Source organism: Bombina bombina, chromosome 2 (genome assembly GCF_027579735.1).
Source record: "Bombina bombina isolate aBomBom1 chromosome 2, aBomBom1.pri, whole genome shotgun sequence".
NCBI classification, from domain to species: domain Eukaryota; kingdom Metazoa; phylum Chordata; class Amphibia; order Anura; family Bombinatoridae; genus Bombina; species Bombina bombina.
In genome coordinates, this window is record NC_069500.1 from 1096925948 (window position 1) to 1096943966 (window position 18019).

The 18019-nt window shown below is 39.4% G+C and overlaps 2 protein-coding genes across 3 annotated transcripts in view; one reads left to right on the plus strand and one right to left on the minus strand.

Moving 5' to 3' along the window:
• The window catches only part of FHIP1A (FHF complex subunit HOOK interacting protein 1A), a 477992-nt gene that overhangs the window by 77195 nt on the left and 382778 nt on the right, over window positions 1–18019 (plus strand). The window lies entirely within an intron of this gene.
• LOC128647429 (transcription factor Atoh1-like) lies at window positions 11948–12397 on the minus strand. Its single transcript, XM_053700219.1, has one exon. It carries the CDS (start codon window positions 12395–12397, stop codon window positions 11948–11950), a length of 450 nt encoding a protein of 149 aa, XP_053556194.1.

The window sequence follows — 18019 nt, forward strand, 5'->3', positions numbered from 1 at the left end:
ATCTAGCTGATTGTTATTTTTTAAAAAGAATTGGAGGCTGGAAAACTTGATTATTTGCAGGGTAGTTGAGACCTGGCTAGTCTCTTTCCGTGCCACACTCTGGAGAGTGTGCTGTCTTTCCCCACAGATTATGCTGGCAGCTGACCTATCTGCAACTAAGCAGTTAAGTATGGGCTTAGTGGGGGCCCTGGCCCCAGAGTGGGGGCTTTGTGCCTGGATGTGGGTTTTTTTGCTCAGGGGGCCCTAGAGTGTGGGTGACCCTGTTGGGGGTTTGTTGCTGTGAGGGCCATGGAGTGTGGGGTCTGGCCCTGGAGGTTGGGGCCCTCTATTTGACCCTAGATGTTGGGGGTCCTGACCATAGTGGTTGGGGGGCATACATTTGAATAAATTTGGGTCTGTGTGAGACAGTGGGGGCCCTTCCTTAGTTTTTGCCAGGGGCCCTGATTGGTCTCAGTTCACCCCTGTGGATAGGTGCTCACACTTTCAAGCGCTATGACTAAACTATTAGCAGGCTGGTAGGTATTAAGCCCCTTAGCTACCAAGGAATACCCGGAACTCTGAGGTAAAGTTTAAAATACATTTATTTAAAAACAAAAGGACAACTTTACAGACTATAATTATGAGGTTACATACACAGCATATATTCACTGCCTTTGAGTCCAGCAACCAGCCGATATAAGGGCAAGTCAACTAAACAGCAATTCTAACGGTTATGCCAAATAAACCTTTAAATGTGATTGATGTCAGTTTAAGTACAACAAAACATCTGAGTTTTGCTGGTGTTAAACCATCTTTTTTAAGGAAGGAGGTGTATGGAGGCTGCTATAATCAATGAGCTGGAACACTAATTACAGGTCTCATTTACCATATGGACTTCATATGCTAAATTAGACGTTTCATAAAGCCTTACTTTGGTTGTATACACTTTGATTCATCCCAGCATCTGATTGTTTCCTGGATATGGGATCTGTTGAGTGGGAGCAGTGAGATGAGGCACTGAAATCACTCAGAACACCTGAATTAGCACACTTGAGTGCTGCCATCATTGTGAGCACCTTTCCAGTTTCTTGGAGTGATTTGGTACATGAAGTCCATTGATATCCTGTACTTGGAGGAGCCCTCTTTTTTTGTTGTCAATGTTACAGTTGCCTGATGACCGGTGACTGGAGGTCACAAGAGGAGCAGACATGAATTACTGCAGGATTGGATTAAGAGCACTCGCTTCAGAGAATTATGTTTTTTTGGACTGATTAATTATGGTAGATTTTTATTGGGTTTAAGAGTGTGTTATCATTGTATTCATTCATTCTTCTAGTGGTGAACCCCCTTAATAAGGTATTTAATAATTCATGTGATATACATTTGACCTTAGCGCCCCCTAAAGTGCTTTTTAGCACATATTGCAAGATAAAATGTGAGCTTAATCTGCCTTTCATTAATATATGAAGTGAAAAACACTTAATATTTCAATACAGTTTACTGGCGTTTTAATAGTTATTAAACATAAGAAATATATTTCTGTTATAATTATGCTATTTTTACCCATTTGGTTTTAGGATTCTTTACTTACATATTTATTGTTGATTATGGTAAAAAAAAAATATTGCAAAACTTTATTCAGCAGGGAGGGACAATGTTGCAGATGAGAGGAAATCAATGGCAATTAAATGTATTATTTGTTTTATAAACTTTTTATGATAAATATATATCACTCATATTTTAGAAGAAGCATTTTAAACCATCTGAATTGCACATATTGGCTGATTTATCATCTTTAATAATAACAAAGGTATAAAGGAATTTTACAAATTCACCACCCGCTTTGAAAATAGAGGCTGGACATTAAATCTGATAGTGTAAATCCTCTAGTGTGGATTGAAGCCAAGCTTAGCACTGCAAGCAGACAGATGGAAGTCTAACTCATACAAAGTAAGCGCATGAAAGCACATGACAACCTGCTGCTTTGTTTACAGGCTCCAGTGGTAAAATACGAATAACAACCGAGAGGTTCAGTTCAGGATAAGCTGGGGTTTAATAAATCATCATGGTAGTTGTCAATATTGGAGACAAATATATATGCTTATAAAAAAGACTAAACCTAATTGTATTCTTTATTAATAAAGAGAGTGTGGAGCACAGCAGAATATATTTTTTCCCTCACTCTTACAAAACTGCTAAGGGACATTAAGCTATTAATACTTAAATTGGAACAGTGATTTATGTATATATTAGATTAAATTTTCAAAATACATTTGATGTATTGTTTTATTGGTTGAAAATATGTAGTGTCAAATTATCAGAATCAGTTACAAAAGAAGATAGGAGATAACCACAGATGGATCAGTGATGGTGTAGCATATTAGTAATATGTAACTGTAAGGGCAGCGATAATGCCAAAATGTAACCTTCTCTTTTATTTACTGGGCAATAAAATTGCAACAATGTGGATTTGCATCATATACTGCAAATTAATAATGTTAGCATATGATAGCATGATACACAGCTGTAATACAAGGTTAGAGAAACTGCGGCATTGTCATGTTTGCTTATGTTTAAAGTAGGGTTGCACCGATACTAATATCGGTCTCGTTATCCGTATCGGTACCAATACCAAGTACTGGCACCAGTACTTGTACTCATGCAAATGCACCGATACTTAAACTGATACCTCCAGATCTTAGATCTTACCCATATGCCATCTTATGTCATTTTTTCAAACTTCATTTTCCCATTTCATTTTAAGCTGGAAAAATTGTTCACTTCTGTTCTGCCAATACAAATTGCTGTTATTTGTATTATTGTACGTCTGAGAGCAGTGCTCCAAATGCTGCTACTATACAGCTGGAAGCCTACCTGGGAGAGATCACTGTGCCTCATTCAGACAAACCCCTGAAGTACTGGGCAGTTATTAAACTAAGATTGCAAATGCAAGATAACAAGACAATGTAATAGCCCTTAGTCTGAACTTCAAATGAGTAGTAGATTTTTTTTCTGACAAGTTATGTCTATTTCCACTCTGCCTGTACCATGTGACAGCCACCAGCCAATCACAAATGCATACATGTACCATGTGACAGCCATCAGCCAATCACAAATGCATACACGCTTATTCTGTGAATTCTTGCACATGATCAGTAGGAGCTGGTGACTCAAAATGTTTAAATATAAAAAGACTGTGCACATTCTGTTAATGGAAGTAAATTGGAAAGTTGTTTAAAATTGCATGCTCTATCTGAATAATGAAATTTAAATTTTGACTTGAGTGTCCCTTTAATGGCCCAAACATATCTTTCTGCCCCATGCAGGAGTGTGGAAAGTGAAAGCTTAGTGGCAAACATCCTTACTGATAAAAGAAACAGACTTATAGCTGAACATGCAGAGATGCTACGGTTCCTTAAGAGAACTTTTGAAAAATGTATTCTAATTGCTAAATTGCCCGTTATATTGCTAGTTCTCATCTTGCACAATTATGCTCAAAACATACTCCGAGGAACATCCTTAGCTTATAGAATTGCAGGAAGAGTGTTCATATGACAAATTAAGTTAATTCCTATGAACACATACCCTACAATTATAGGAATAGATTTAGATTTCATTTGATTGGTAAGCTTTACCAATGCTCTGTTCACACCTCCAACTCCATAAAATTTAATGGAGTTGGATATGTAATGAGAGAATTGGTAACGCTTACCAGTCAATAAAATCTATTAAAATGATGGCGAACCTTGACACTCCAGATGTTTCAGAACTACATTTCCCATGATGCTTAGGCACTCTGAAATCCAGTTGAGCATCATGGGATATGTAGTTCTGAAACATCTAGAGGGCCAAGGTTCGCCATCACTGATCTATCCCATAGTGTTTTTTTTTAAACAGTGCACTGTTATATTTTTAACTATATTGCACTTTTGAGTGGTTGTGATTTTATATTTGTTATGGATTGTTATTATTAATATATTTTATTGTAATATTTTTATTTATAAACCTGTTTTGTGAAATAAAACTGTTATATTATTTCATAATTATAAAGAAGCTATCTTAAATCATTAGGGATCCATGTACAAAGCAGTGAAAGCTGCTCCGGAGCTCCTGTGGGGCAGGTTCGCATATGCAAGCCTGCTTCCCGCAATGTAAGAAGCAGTGGTCATTAGACTGCTGCTTCTTACACCCTACGCCACCTCTGAGGTGGCAAGGGAAAATCACAGAGAGCTCACTCTTGGCGATTGACAGCCCATTCAGTTGCGCGATTGGTTGCTCGAATGAAGGGGGGGCATTACACACTCCGATGAGTGTGTAATGATGCACACGGGCAAGCGGCTCAACAGATCCGCTGCACGTGTGTAGTGAAGGCAGGCGGACAGCTTCCCGAGTTGAGAAGCTGTCCGCCCGCCGGTTAGTACATGGAGCCCTTAGTCTGTATTGTGCTTGAGAAACTGTCACATGACATTAAAAAACAGTATCGGTAATTGGTATCGGCGATTATTTGAAAAAAAGTATTGGTACCTGTACTCAGTCTTAAAAAATGGTATCAATGCAACCCTAGTTTAAAGCATAGCTCAAATCTGATGTATTGTACACTTTAATACTTGAAAATAAGCCATAGTGAAATTCATATGCAAATTAAAGAGATATTAGAAGTATTTGTTTTTTCTTTGCTGTGCCTAAAGAGGCCATTTCAACCTACAATATGTTTTTGTATAAAGAAAAAAGACACTTTGTTTTTATGTTAGAAGAGATGTCGGAATTTTCATTATTTGTCATTGAGCTTCCTAGTCCACAAATATGCCTTTTTGTTTCTTTGTTTAAAATGATCCCTTCTTAAATGCATGAGAGAATTCTTCTTGTATTTCATTTTTCTTAACAGGAAAGTATACTGATGTTATAGACTATTTCTGTCGCTTTAAAGTGAAGGTAAACTTTGATGAATGAAAGGCCGCTTTTTAAAAATACTATTAAAAACAGGGGCACTTTCATTCATCAAAGTTTAGAAAGCAGCCGTTTTGATTAAACACTTACCTTTTGTTCTTTTAACAGCCAGAACAGCTTTCCCCACCCTGAGATCCTCTCTTCACACATCATTAATTACTAATCGGCTTCCTCCAATCACAGCTTTCCCCCCAGGGGAATCATTGCCTGAGGCCATGCCGTGATTGGAGGAAGCCAGATTAGTCATTGATGACGTGTGAAGAGAGGATCTCTGGGGGGGGGGAAGCTGCTCTGGCTGTGAAAAAAACAAAGGTACGTTTTTAATCAAAACGGCTGCTTTTTCTAAACTTTGATGAATGAAAGTGCCCCTCTTTTTAATAGTATTTTTAAAAACCAGGCTTTCATTCATCAAAGTTTACCTTCACTTTAAGTATGAGTTTGTATATAAAGTTATTTTTTATTTATTGAGGTAATTGAACAGGTAATTACAGACATAGGGTGATAACATTTTACTGCTTATCTGTAAAACTGAACTTCCTTGTAATATCTAATGAAAGACCTTTGATTGGATTGGGAATTGAATTTTAACAGCAATAAATTGTGATCACTTGGAATTGTTAAAGGGACTTTAAAGGACAGTCTACACCTTAGTCATCTTAAAGTCTTACTTTAGATTAAGCTGCAAATAGCCTCCTGCACCTTTTCTATATCATGCAGCACAGTAACAGTAAAAAAAGTTATTTTAAAATTACTAGTGTTTCTGGTAACTTTGAAATGGCTGCCAAGCTCTGCCCGCTGATGACATCACAATCTGGGCTGCATTAAAGGGATAGCAAACCCAATTTTTTTCTTTCATGATTCAGATAGAGCATGCAATCTTAAGCAACTTTCTAATTTACTCCTTTTATCAATTTTTATTTATTCTCTTGCTATCTTTATTTGAAAAAGCAGGAATGTAAGCTTAGGAGCCTGACAATTTTTGGTTCAGCACCCTGGGTAGCGATTGCATTTAGCCACCAATCAACAAGTGCTACCCAGGTGCCAATCCATATTGTGGGGGGCTGCTACACTACAGAAATATTTTTTAAGTAAAAAATAAAATAAAAATACTTTTTGGGGGGTTTTTGGGGCCAAACTGGGTACTGGCAGACAGCTGCCAGTACCCAAGATGGCGGTAATTAGGTAGGGGAGAGGGTTAGAGAGCTGGAGGGGGGATCAGGGAGGTTGGGGCTAAGGCAGGGGTCCATCACAGCTAAAATATTTTATTATTTTTATTTAAAAAAAAACCAAAAAACTCTTTTATTTAGTACTGGCAGACTTTCTGCCAGTACTTAAGATGGCGGGAACAATTGTGGGGTGGGGGAGGGAAGAGAGCTGTTTGGGAGGGATCAGGGGGTGGGATGTGTCAGGTGGGAGGCTGATCTCTAAAATTAACCCTGCAAGCTCCCTACAAGCTACCTAATTTAACCCCTTCACTGCTGGGCATAATTCACGTGTGGTGCGCAGCAGCATTTAGCGGCCTTCTAATTACCAAAAAGCAACGCCAAAGCCATATAAGTCTGCTATTTCTGAACAAAGGGGATCCCAGAGAAGCTTTTACAACAATTTCTGCCATAATAGCACAAGCTGTTTGTAAATAATTTCAGTGAGAAACCTAAAATTGTGAAAAATATAAAGTTTTTTTATTTGCTCGCATTTGGCGGTGAAATGGTGGCATAAAATATACCAAAATGGGCCTAGATCAATACTTGGGGTTGTCTACTACACTACACTAAAGCTAAAATTAACCCTACAAGCTCCCTACAAGCTCCCTAATTAACCCCTTCACTCCTGGGCATAAAACACGTGTGGTGCGCAGCGGCATTTAGCGGCCTTCTAATTACCAAAAAGCAACCCCAAAGCCATATAAGTCTGCTATTTCTGAAAAAAGGGGATCCCAGAGAAGCATTTACAACCATTTGTGCCATAATTGCAGAAGCTGTTTGTAAATAATTTCAGTGGGAAACCTAAAGTTTGTGACAAATTTTGTGAAAAATTGAACTTTTTTTTTTTTTTATCGCATTTGGCGGTGAAATGATGGCATGAAATATACCAAAATGGGCCTAGATCAATACTTTGGGTTGTCTTCTAAAAAAAATATATACATGTCAAGGGATATTCAGGTATTCCTGACAGATATCAAGGTTCCAATGTAACTAGCGCTAATTTTGAAAAAAAGTGGTTTGGAAATAGCGAAGTGCTACTTGTATTTATTGCCCCATAAATTGCAAAAAAAGCAAAGAACGTGTAAACATTGGGTATTTATAAACTCAGGACAAAATTTAGAAACTATTTAGCATGGGTGTTTTTTGGTGATTGTAGATGTGTAACAGATTTTTGGGGTCAAAGAAAAAGTGTGTTTTTTTCCATTTTTTCCTCATATTTTTTTTTTTTTTTTTTTAGTAAATTATAAGACATGATGAAAATAATGGTATCTTTAGAAAGTCCATTTAATGGCGAGAAATACGTTATATAATATGTGTGGGTACAGTAAATGAGTAAGAGGAAAATTACAGCTAAACACAAACACTGCAGAAATGTAAAAATAGCCATTGTCATTAAGGGTAAGAAAATTGAAAAATGGTCCGGTCATTAAGGATTTAAAGGGCTTACTAGTTGACTCACTCATTGTTCAACAGACAGTCAATGCTATTCAGCAGAGAGCATAGATTCAGCCCAGATCGTTATGTCACCAGTGGGCAGAGTTTGGCAGCCATTTCAAAGTTTAAATTATGTTCAATTGATAATGACCACTAGGTGGAGGTGTGCTCAGGTGTGTTGAGCACTAAAGGTTAACTTTTTTGGCTATTTAAGGTAGACAGGATATGATGTATGTATGCATGATTAAGGGGTTGACCCCCGAAATGTTGCAGTTTTTTCACTTGTCTCTGTAATAAAATTGTGAATTGAAGCAAGGTGCTGATGTCTCTTGGATTGAACCATTTCAAAGTGACCAGAAACAATAGTAACTTTAAAATAACTTCTTTACTGTTACTGTGCTGCATGATATAGAAAAGGTGCAGGAGGATATTTGCAGCTTACTCTAAAGTAAGACTTTAAGATGACTAAGGTGTAGACTGTCCCTTTAAAGGGAAATTAAACCTTAATCACTCTGATAGAGCATTTAGTTTAAATAACTTTCCAATTATCAATGTAACTACAGTATTTTGGTCTCCGTGTTTAAAATGAGCTTGGTAGATAGACTCAGATGTGAACATTTGTTGAGTACTATATAGCAGCAATGTTTGCAACAATGTTTGTTAGAATTTTTTACTGTACTTATAATGCTCAATATATGTGAGCATTCCTGACCTATGGAAAGGAGCTAACTTTCAGCAAAGAATACAAATAGAAAGAGGCACATTTTAAGATAGAGATAAATCAGTTGTTTAAAAATTCTTTAGCAGAATCATGACGTTTTCATTTTGACTTTCAGGGCACCTTAGTCCGTACTGTTAGCAGAAATATGATTGTTATTAATTTCATTAACTAATGCCTTGTAGCAATAGTGGCAGAGTACTGCCACTGCCAAGTAATCTGCAACACATGATATATATAAATATAACTTTATTGATGTAGAGACACTGAACGTGGAGATTTATTGTATATTTGTTTGAAATACTGTCTGTAAAACTCACTTATTTAATTTGTGGAGTAAAATAATGTACATTAAAAGTGAAATAGATAAAATAGGTTAATAGTGTCGGAAACATTGTAACATTTTTGATCCTCTGGCACCAAGGGCGTCAGTAAATGAAATATGCATTTCTTGTCCTGCCCTAATATTTCTCCTCCTCCTACACCTCTGCCCCAGGCATTCACACCCTTCACTATGTCATATAATCATCTGAAGGCTTGATCACACATCTGAGTGGGTGAGAGCAGATGGAAGGATATTCTGTCCTATCATACAATGTAAAATTGGCAGACATAACCTGTTGACCAAGCATTCTATACATTTATTATGATACTGTTTGAACATGCTTGCAAGGCATTCTGTTTGTGAACGGCAGCCAAGCTGGTTGTCATTTCAGCATGTTAATAATAACTTTAAACATTCTAAGAGAATGTAAAGGTATGTGCAGATAAAAGCACTCTAAATGGAAATTCAAATGCAAAAATGACATTTTATAATTTGTTAGCTTGTGTCATTTTACATTACTCACCCTGCTTATGTTTTTAACCTCATAAAGGGGCTACAGTGACAGGTAAAGTGCTGCTGAGGAGCAGGAAGCTTTGGTGCTTCAGAGAAGAAAAAGACCATGCGCCAACAAATAGCATCAGCCATCAAGCGGCAGCCTTGTACTGCTGGGGAACTGCAGTGCTTGTGAGACGTTAATTATATGTTTCACTCCTTTGTGAAGGGTTAAAGGGACAGTCTAGTCAAAAATAAACTTTCATGATTCAGATAGGGCATGTAATTGTAAACAACTTTTCAATTTACTTTTATCATATAATTTGCTTTGTTCTCTTGGTATTCCTAGTTGAAAGCTAAACCTAGGTAGACATATGCTAATTTCTTAGCCCTTGAAGGCTGCCTCTTATGTGAATGCATTTTGATATTTTTACAGCTAGAGGGTGTTAGTTAATGTGTGCCATATAGATTACATTGCGCTTATGCCCATGGAGTTACCTAGGAGTCAGCACTGATTGGCTAAAATGCAAGGCTAAAATGCAAGTCTTTCAAAAGAACTGAAATAAGGGGGAAGTCTGCAGAGGCAAGGTAATCAGAGGTAAAAAGTATCTTAACCTCTTAAGGACATACGACGGAATTTTTCCGTCATAAAACAATTGAGCAAACAGAAAGCTGTGTCCTTAAAGGGTTAATATAACTGTGTTTGTTATGCAAAACTGGGTAATAAAGGGATTATCTATTTTTTTAAACAATAAAAATTCTGGTGTAGACTGTCCCTTTAAGCACACAGTCAGTTAGGGTAGTAATTCAAAAAGGATATGTTCTAACAAATTAACCTGCAATGTCCAGGTCCCCCAAATAAATTGAAGAAGTATGCATTGTCATTTAATGTTTACATTTCAGGGTAAGCTAAATGTTTAGAAAGTATTTGCACTAAATGCTCATATTGATTATAAGTGAAAAGAAATTTCCAATAATTAAAAATTAAAAAAGCATTTTTTCAGTACTAATGCTGTTTTAACATCCCATGCACAGTCTGGCTGCCTAATTGACAGCTGTTGCTCAATATAACTTAGCCTCACCTCTATGACCTTGTGACCAGAAGCAGCAGCTGTCTGGGGTCTTAAGATATTAGGAGAAGGAAAAGGACATAAGAGGGAAATAAAACCGCAAGAGAGAGGTGGGAGGGCAATTGCAAAAGTGTGTGTGGGTAGGGGGGGATCATAAAGGATAGAAGAAGACACAAAGAGGCAGAGCGAGATAACTGTGAGTGTTATTACTGGCTTCATGACTTCTTGTAATTGGCCATATACCCTTCCTCTTATGAGGGGTTACAAGCTGTACCCCCATTTACCTCTTCTACACCCTATACCTCTCACTATTTAAGCACATAATGAGTTCTTCCTTTTTTGTTTGGATACAGTATATGTTTTTGATTAGTAGATGCTGCTAAATGTGTTCTATGACCTTTAGAGTAAAAAGCAATTTCAGTGTTGAAAATAGTTGACACCCCTGCTTTAGAACCTCACCTGTTGCCTTCATTAAGGTGAGAGTCTTCTACTGAGTCAGATAACTGCCATGTTTGCATTGATCATTTGAAATAGGAGACTTCTCAGATACTATTGGATAGCAGACAATCTTCTACATAATGTAAATGGAAATATGACCCTTTCTTGACAAATGATGCACATAGTTTAAAAAAATGACTCCCTCAATAAAAAATAGCTATACATTTTCAGCTCCTCCTTTAGCTTCTGCAAGAGTGTAGCAAACTAGGTGTACACCCTGCCACTGGGAAAGGTATAATTGTGGTCAAGGAAACTGCCCATAAGAGTATGAGTAGCTCTGTGGCATACATTTTCATTGATGTCCCTGAATAGATTGAAGATAAGATGGTCTTTACTTGCCTTATAACTGCCTATTCCTCACTCTTGAGTGATCTCAACAACCAAATGTTCTGCTTTGAAAACATGGAATAAAATGCACTTTGCTGTTCCAGAATCCACTCCAGCATCCCCAAGGTGGAGTTCCACCTAATCAGCACATCTTATGAAAGATGGTGCTTGGGTAGAGTAGACCTGTCCTCTCTTGTCCCCCCTCAGAATTTCTAAAACTTTTGCACCTTGCAATGCCACCATTGCACAGTCAGAGCGATACCACACTATGTTATGGTGCTCTGAAGCTGTTGTGTAATTGATGAGGTACCACTGCTTTACTCCTTCATTGCAGTTCCATTTGTGTTACCGGTGCTTAGGTAGGGGATGAAAAGGTCACTGAGCTGCACTTCTTCCAAAACATTTGCTCTGCTGCTGTTGCTATAGCTAATTTCCTTCTTAGCTCTAGAACATTTTGAAGATCAGAGGGCTGTTAGTTAGTGGGGTACTGGAGACAGTATTGGGGAAGTGGTGAAGATGGATCTTTTAGTGACTGGGTTAGTAATAGACAGCTTACCTGAGACTCTGGACTGACCCCTTCACCTAAACAGTTTCAATTTGACACAACATTGACATTTTGTTTAGCAGTGTAAAGAATGTAGTGCCATAAGGAAAATTTAACTCTCACACTCCGCTATTCAGATTTACAAAATAAACATAAAATAAGTGTGAGTTTAAGTCATCATTTTTGAAACATCATTATTATTCAACTTTAAAATTACTTTTTACAACGCTTAGTTCTATAGCTGTAACCCTGCCTGGCTATAAAAAAAATGTTTTGTTTTCGAATGACGAATACATTCTAAATCATTTTGATTAGTCCCCCAATGGCATCACACAGACTAGATTAACGCCTACAATGCTATATACTCATGCATGTCTCATTTATTTTTCGGCCGCAATGTATGCACGTTCATGAGACACACATGCACATTCTTGGCTTGTAATGTTGGATCTGGACCATTTGCAGAGTCTCGTATTTGGACAGTTTCTTGTCGTTGTTGAAAGAGGGGATGACATTGTGAATCTGGTCAAACGTGTGGCTCAGCCCATGCATTCTCCTCTTCTCCCGGGCATTGGCAGCCAGTCTCCTCTGCTTCTGCACCCCATGAGGACCTTTACCGCCTGGTGCCCGCTGGCTGCACAGCTCATCCTCATCATCAACCAACTCTTCCTTATCATCCTCTTCTGCCCCCAGCCCTGCCCTGGCTGTGGTGTGAAGCAGGTAGTCTGGGTGTGGGCTTTGCACGGACAGCCAAGCTCGGGGGTCTGTAGTTTCTTGTGGATAGTCTCTGGTAAGCAAGCCCATGTTAGAGGGCATCTCCTTGAGTGGGCATGAGTCACCTTGCAGCAGCCGGGACATTGTGGGACATGTATAGGTGCAGTTACCTCAGAGTCTCCCGGGACAGACACACACACTGTTCACGTGCACAGAGCTCCTCTCCGGTTGCCCCAGGCAAGGCCCCCCCTTTAAAAAGCGGCATGCAGGGAGGTCCAGGGATACACGTCCCTTTAAAAAGCGCCATGCAGGGAGCCAATTGCTATAACCCATGAGCGAGACGTGTGTGTGTTTGTGTGTATAAGTGTAAGTTGTCAACTGTGTCTGTCTGTGTGCGTGTCAGTGTGAGGTGTGTGTCAGTGTGAGGTGATCGCTGGTTCAATACACAATAATGAATCTACTGATTCATTCTTTCAATGTGTCTAACAGCAGCGATCTTTTCTGCAAGACAAAGTAGAACACAGAGCGCAACCCACTCTAAGTGTAACACCATTTATTAGAGTCATATAATTAAAACATGAATCGCACGTACAATGTGATAAAAATATAAAGCACAATTCACCAAATCCCAGTTTGTATTGCCGAATGCAGGGGGTATGTTACCCGTTGCCTCGTAGGCGCAATCCTCAGACCAGCTTCCGGAAAGCCGCAGATGAATTCGCCACTGCTGAGGGATACTCCATGTGAAGCACCAGTGATTCAATGTCTGGGAGAAGGTGCTAGCACCGCCTTGACGCGTTTTCTCAGGCTACGACCTGACTTTTTCAAGAGGATTTTTTGGATTAAGTCACTGTAGTCTTTTTGAACAGCCCGGGTAAGACGCGCCTCTCAAAGAAGCAACATGATTGGCTGTGAGTCATCAATGACGCTATGGCAAGACTAGCGTATACTTTGTATCAAAAACGTCCTTTACATGAGAGATTCTGTAAATGTGCACCACTTCTGTCACAGGGTATAAGGATACTTAAATTACAAGATGGTGTCGCCCAGTGTGAAGATGCAGAATGCCACTAACCAGCACTTTTGAAGGGTTAAAATAAAGGAATAGCTTTGAAGAGAGCTTCCCTCTTCACTAATCTCCGAGCCTTAGTGAAGAGAGAAGCTCTCTTCAAAGCTATTCCTTTATTTTAACCCTTCAAAAGTGCTGGTTAGTGGCATTCTGCATCTTCACACTGGGCGACACCATCTTTGAATTTAAGTATCCTTATACCCTGTGACAGAAGTGGTGCACATTTACAGAATCTCTCATGTAAAGGACGTTTTTGATACAAAGTATACGCTAGTCTTGCCATAGCGTCATTGATGACTCACAGCCAATCATTTTGCTTCTTTGAGAGGCACGTCTTACCCGGGCTGTTCAAAAAGACTACAGTGACTTATTCCAACATATCCTCTTGAAAAAGTCAGGTCGTAGCCTGAGGAAACGTGTTGAGGCGGTACTAGCACCTTCTCCCAGACATTGAATCACCGGTGCTTCACACAGAGTATCCCTCAGCAGTGGCAAATTCATCTGAGGCTTTCCGGAAGCTGGTCTGAGGATTGCGCCTACGAGGTGACGGGTAACATACCCCCTGCATTCGGCGATACAAACTGGGATTTGGTGAATTGTGCTTTATATTTTTATCACATTGTACGTGCGATTCATGTTTTAATTATATGACTCTAATAAATGGTGTTACACTTAGAGTGGATACAGCGCCAACAAGAGGCCAAGGGATAAATATACTCACAGAGATAAAAGAAGATTATTTAATGAACCATGTTAAAAAGCATCAGTAATAAAAGAGTATATATAAAAAATGTGAAAAGCACATATAAATAAAATTACAAATACAGGAATATCTTACAGAAGCGGCTCAAAGGGCCAAATCTGATAATTACAATAAAAACAGAGGTAATAACAGGTGATCAGTGTGAGTGGTACACCAGAATAAGAGTGTATACTAATAAAACAGAATTAGCCTAAGTACAACTATAACAAGTGCATCAAGCAAAAAACTAATAAACAATAGTACAAACAATAGTGTTCAAAAATAGTGTTTCAAAAATAGTGTTCCAAAAAATAGAAAAATGCACTGCAGTGCAAAAAAAAAAAAAAAAAAGGGGGGTAGCAAAATAATTGTATAGATACGATCAAATAGTGAGTGAGTGCAAATGGATATAAAAATGCTAGCTACTTAATCCAGTGAGGTTAAGATATAATAAAATAAAATACACAATATGCAATAACGTAAAAAATAAAATACACAATATGCAATAACATAAAAAATAAAATATAATCCAAAAAAGTGTTCAAAAAGTTGATCAACAAATGTTAGTGAAGAAAAAAAATAAGTCAATCAAAACTAAAAAATGGAACAAATGGGTGATGAAAAGCAAGGTGAAAGTGAGGAAATTGATTCCTTCCAATGTTAGTTACTTTAACAGATCCAAATTCCTGAGTATGGTAGCTGAAGTAGCTGATTGGATCCTAGCACCTGTCAGCTGCTCCTATGGTATCCTAAAAAGTGTCCCTGTAAAAAAAGAAATTCCCAACATAGTGTATCCAATATGAGAATGAAGTAAAGATTAAAGTAATGCTTACCAATATGTCAACGCGTTTCTGCCCTCAAAAAAGGGCCTTTCTCAAGACTCAGTCTTGAGAAAGGCCCTTTTTTGAGGGCAGAAATAAAAAACAGAATTTATGTTTACCTGATAAATTACTTTCTCCAACGGTGTGTCCGGTCCACGGCGTCATCCTTACTTGTGGGATATTCTCTTCCCCAACAGGAAATGGCAAAGAGCCCAGCAAAGCTGGTCACATGATCCCTCCTAGGCTCCGCCTTCCCCAGTCATTCGACCGACGTAAAGGAGGAATATTTGCATAGGAGAAATCATATGATACCGTGGTGACTGTAGTTAAAGAAAATAAATTATCAGACCTGATTAAAAAACCAGGGCGGGCCGTGGACCGGACACACCGTTGGAGAAAGTAATTTATCAGGTAAACATAAATTCTGTTTTCTCCAACATAGGTGTGTCCGGTCCACGGCGTCATCCTTACTTGTGGGAACCAATACCAAAGCTTTAGGACACGGATGAAGGGAGGGAGCAAATCAGGTCACCTAGATGGAAGGCACCACGGCTTGCAAAACCTTTCTCCCAAAAATAGCCTCAGAAGAAGCAAAAGTATCAAATTTGTAAAATTTAGTAAAAGTGTGCAGTGAAGACCAAGTCGCTGCCTTACATATCTGATCAACAGAAGCCTCGTTCTTGAAGGCCCATGTGGAAGCCACAGCCCTAGTGGAATGAGCTGTGATTCTTTCAGGAGGCTGCCGTCCGGCAGTCTCGTAAGCCAATCTGATGATGCTTTTAAGCCAAAAAGAGAGAGAGGTAGAAGTTGCTTTTTGACCTCTCCTTTTACCAGAATAAACAACAAACAAGGAAGATGTTTGTCTAAAATCCTTTGTAGCATCTAAATAGAATTTTAGAGCACGAACTACATCCAAATTGTGCAACAAACGTTCCTTCTTTGAAACTGGATTCGGACACAAAGAAGGCACGACTATCTCCTGGTTAATGTTTTTGTTAGAAACAACTTTCGGAAGAAAACCAGGTTTAGTACGCAAAACCACCTTATCTGCATGGAACACCAGATAAGGAGGAGAACACTGCAGAGCAGATAATTCTGAAACTCTTCTAGCAGAAGAAATTGCAACCAAAAACAAAACTTTCCAAGATAATAACTTAATATCAACGGAATGTAAGGGTTCAAACGGAACCCCCTGAAGAACTGAAATAACTAAATTGAGACTCCAAGGAGGAGTCAAAGGTTTGTAAACAGGCTTGATTCTAACCAGAGCCTGAACAAAGGCTTGAACATCTGGCACAGCTGCCAGCTTTTTGTGAAGTAACACAGACAAGGCAGAAATCTGTCCCTTCAAAGAACTTGCAGATAATCCTTTCTCCAAACCTTCTTGAAGAAAGGATAGAATCTTAGGAATTTTTATCTTGTCCCAAGGGAATCCTTTAGATTCACACCAACAGATATATTTTTTCCATATTTTGTGGTAGATTTTTCTAGTTACAGGCTTTCTGGCCTGAACAAGAGTATCAATGACAGAATCTGAGAACCCTCGCTTTGATAAGATCAAGCGTTCAATCTCCAAGCAGTCAGTTGGAGTGAGACCAGATTCGGATGTTCGAACGGACCTTGAACAAGAAGGTCTCGTCTCAAAGGTAGCTTCCATGGTGGAGCCGATGACATATTCACCAGGTCTGCATACCAAGTCCTGCGTGGCCATGCAGGAGCTATCAAGATCACCGATGCCCTCTCCTGATTGATCCTGGCTACCAGCCTAGGGATGAGAGGAAACGGCGGGAATACATAAGCTAGTTTGAAGGTCCAAGGTGCTACTAGTGCATCTACTAGAGTCGCCTTGGGATCCCTGGATCTGGACCCGTAGCAAGGAACCTTGAAGTTCTGACGAGAGGCCATCAGATCCATGTCTGGAATGCCCCACAATTGAGTAATTTGGGCAAAGATTTCCGGATGGAGTTCCCACTCCCCCGGATGAAATGTCTGACGACTCAGAAAATCCGCATCCCAATTTTCCACTCCTGGGATGTGGATTGCAGACAAGTGGCAGGAGTGAGTCTCCGCCCATTGAATGATTTTGGTCACTTCTTCCATCGCCAGGGAACTCCTTGTTCCCCCCTGATGGTTGATGTACGCAACAGTCGTCATGTTGTCTGATTGAAACCATATGAATTTGGCCTTTGCTAGCTGAGGCCAAGCCTTGAGAGCATTGAATATCGCTCTCAGTTCCAGAATATTTATCGGGAGAAGAGATTCTTCCCGAGACCAAAGACCCTGAGCTTTCAGGGGTCCCCAGACCGCGCCCCAGCCCACCAGACTGGCGTCGGTCGTGACAATGACCCACTCTGGTCTGCGGAAGCTCATCCCCTGTGACAGGTTGTCCAGGGACAGCCACCAACGGAGTGAATCTCTGGTCCTCTGATCTACTTGTATCGTCGGAGACAAGTCTGTATAATCCCCATTCCACTGACTGAGCATGCACAGTTGTAATGGTCTTAGATGAATTCGCGCAAAAGGAACTATGTCCATTGCCGCTACCATCAAACCTATTACTTCCATGCACTGCGCTATGGAAGGAAGAGGAACAGAATGAAGTATTTGACAAGAGTTTAGAAGTTTTGATTTTCTGGCCTCTGTCAGAAAAATCCTCATTTCTAAGGAGTCTATTATTGTTCCCAAGAAGGGAACCCTTGTTGACGGAGATAGAGAACTTTTTTCTACGTTCACTTTCCACCCGTGAGATCTGAGAAAGGCCAGGACAATGTCCGTGTGAGCCTTTGCTTGTGGAAGGGACGACGCTTGAATCAGTATGTCGTCCAAGTAAGGTACTACTGCAATGCCCCTTGGTCTTAGCACCGCTAGAAGGGACCCTAGTACCTTTGTGAAAATTCTTGGAGCAGTGGCTAATCCGAACGGAAGTGCCACAAACTGGTAATGCTTGTCCAGAAATGCGAACCTTAGGAACCGATGATGTTCCTTGTGGATAGGAATATGTAGATACGCATCCTTTAAATCCACCGTGGTCATGAATTGACCTTCCTGGATGGAAGGAAGAATTGTTCGAATGGTTTCCATTTTGAACGATGGAACCTTGAGAAACTTGTTTAGGATCTTGAGATCTAAGATTG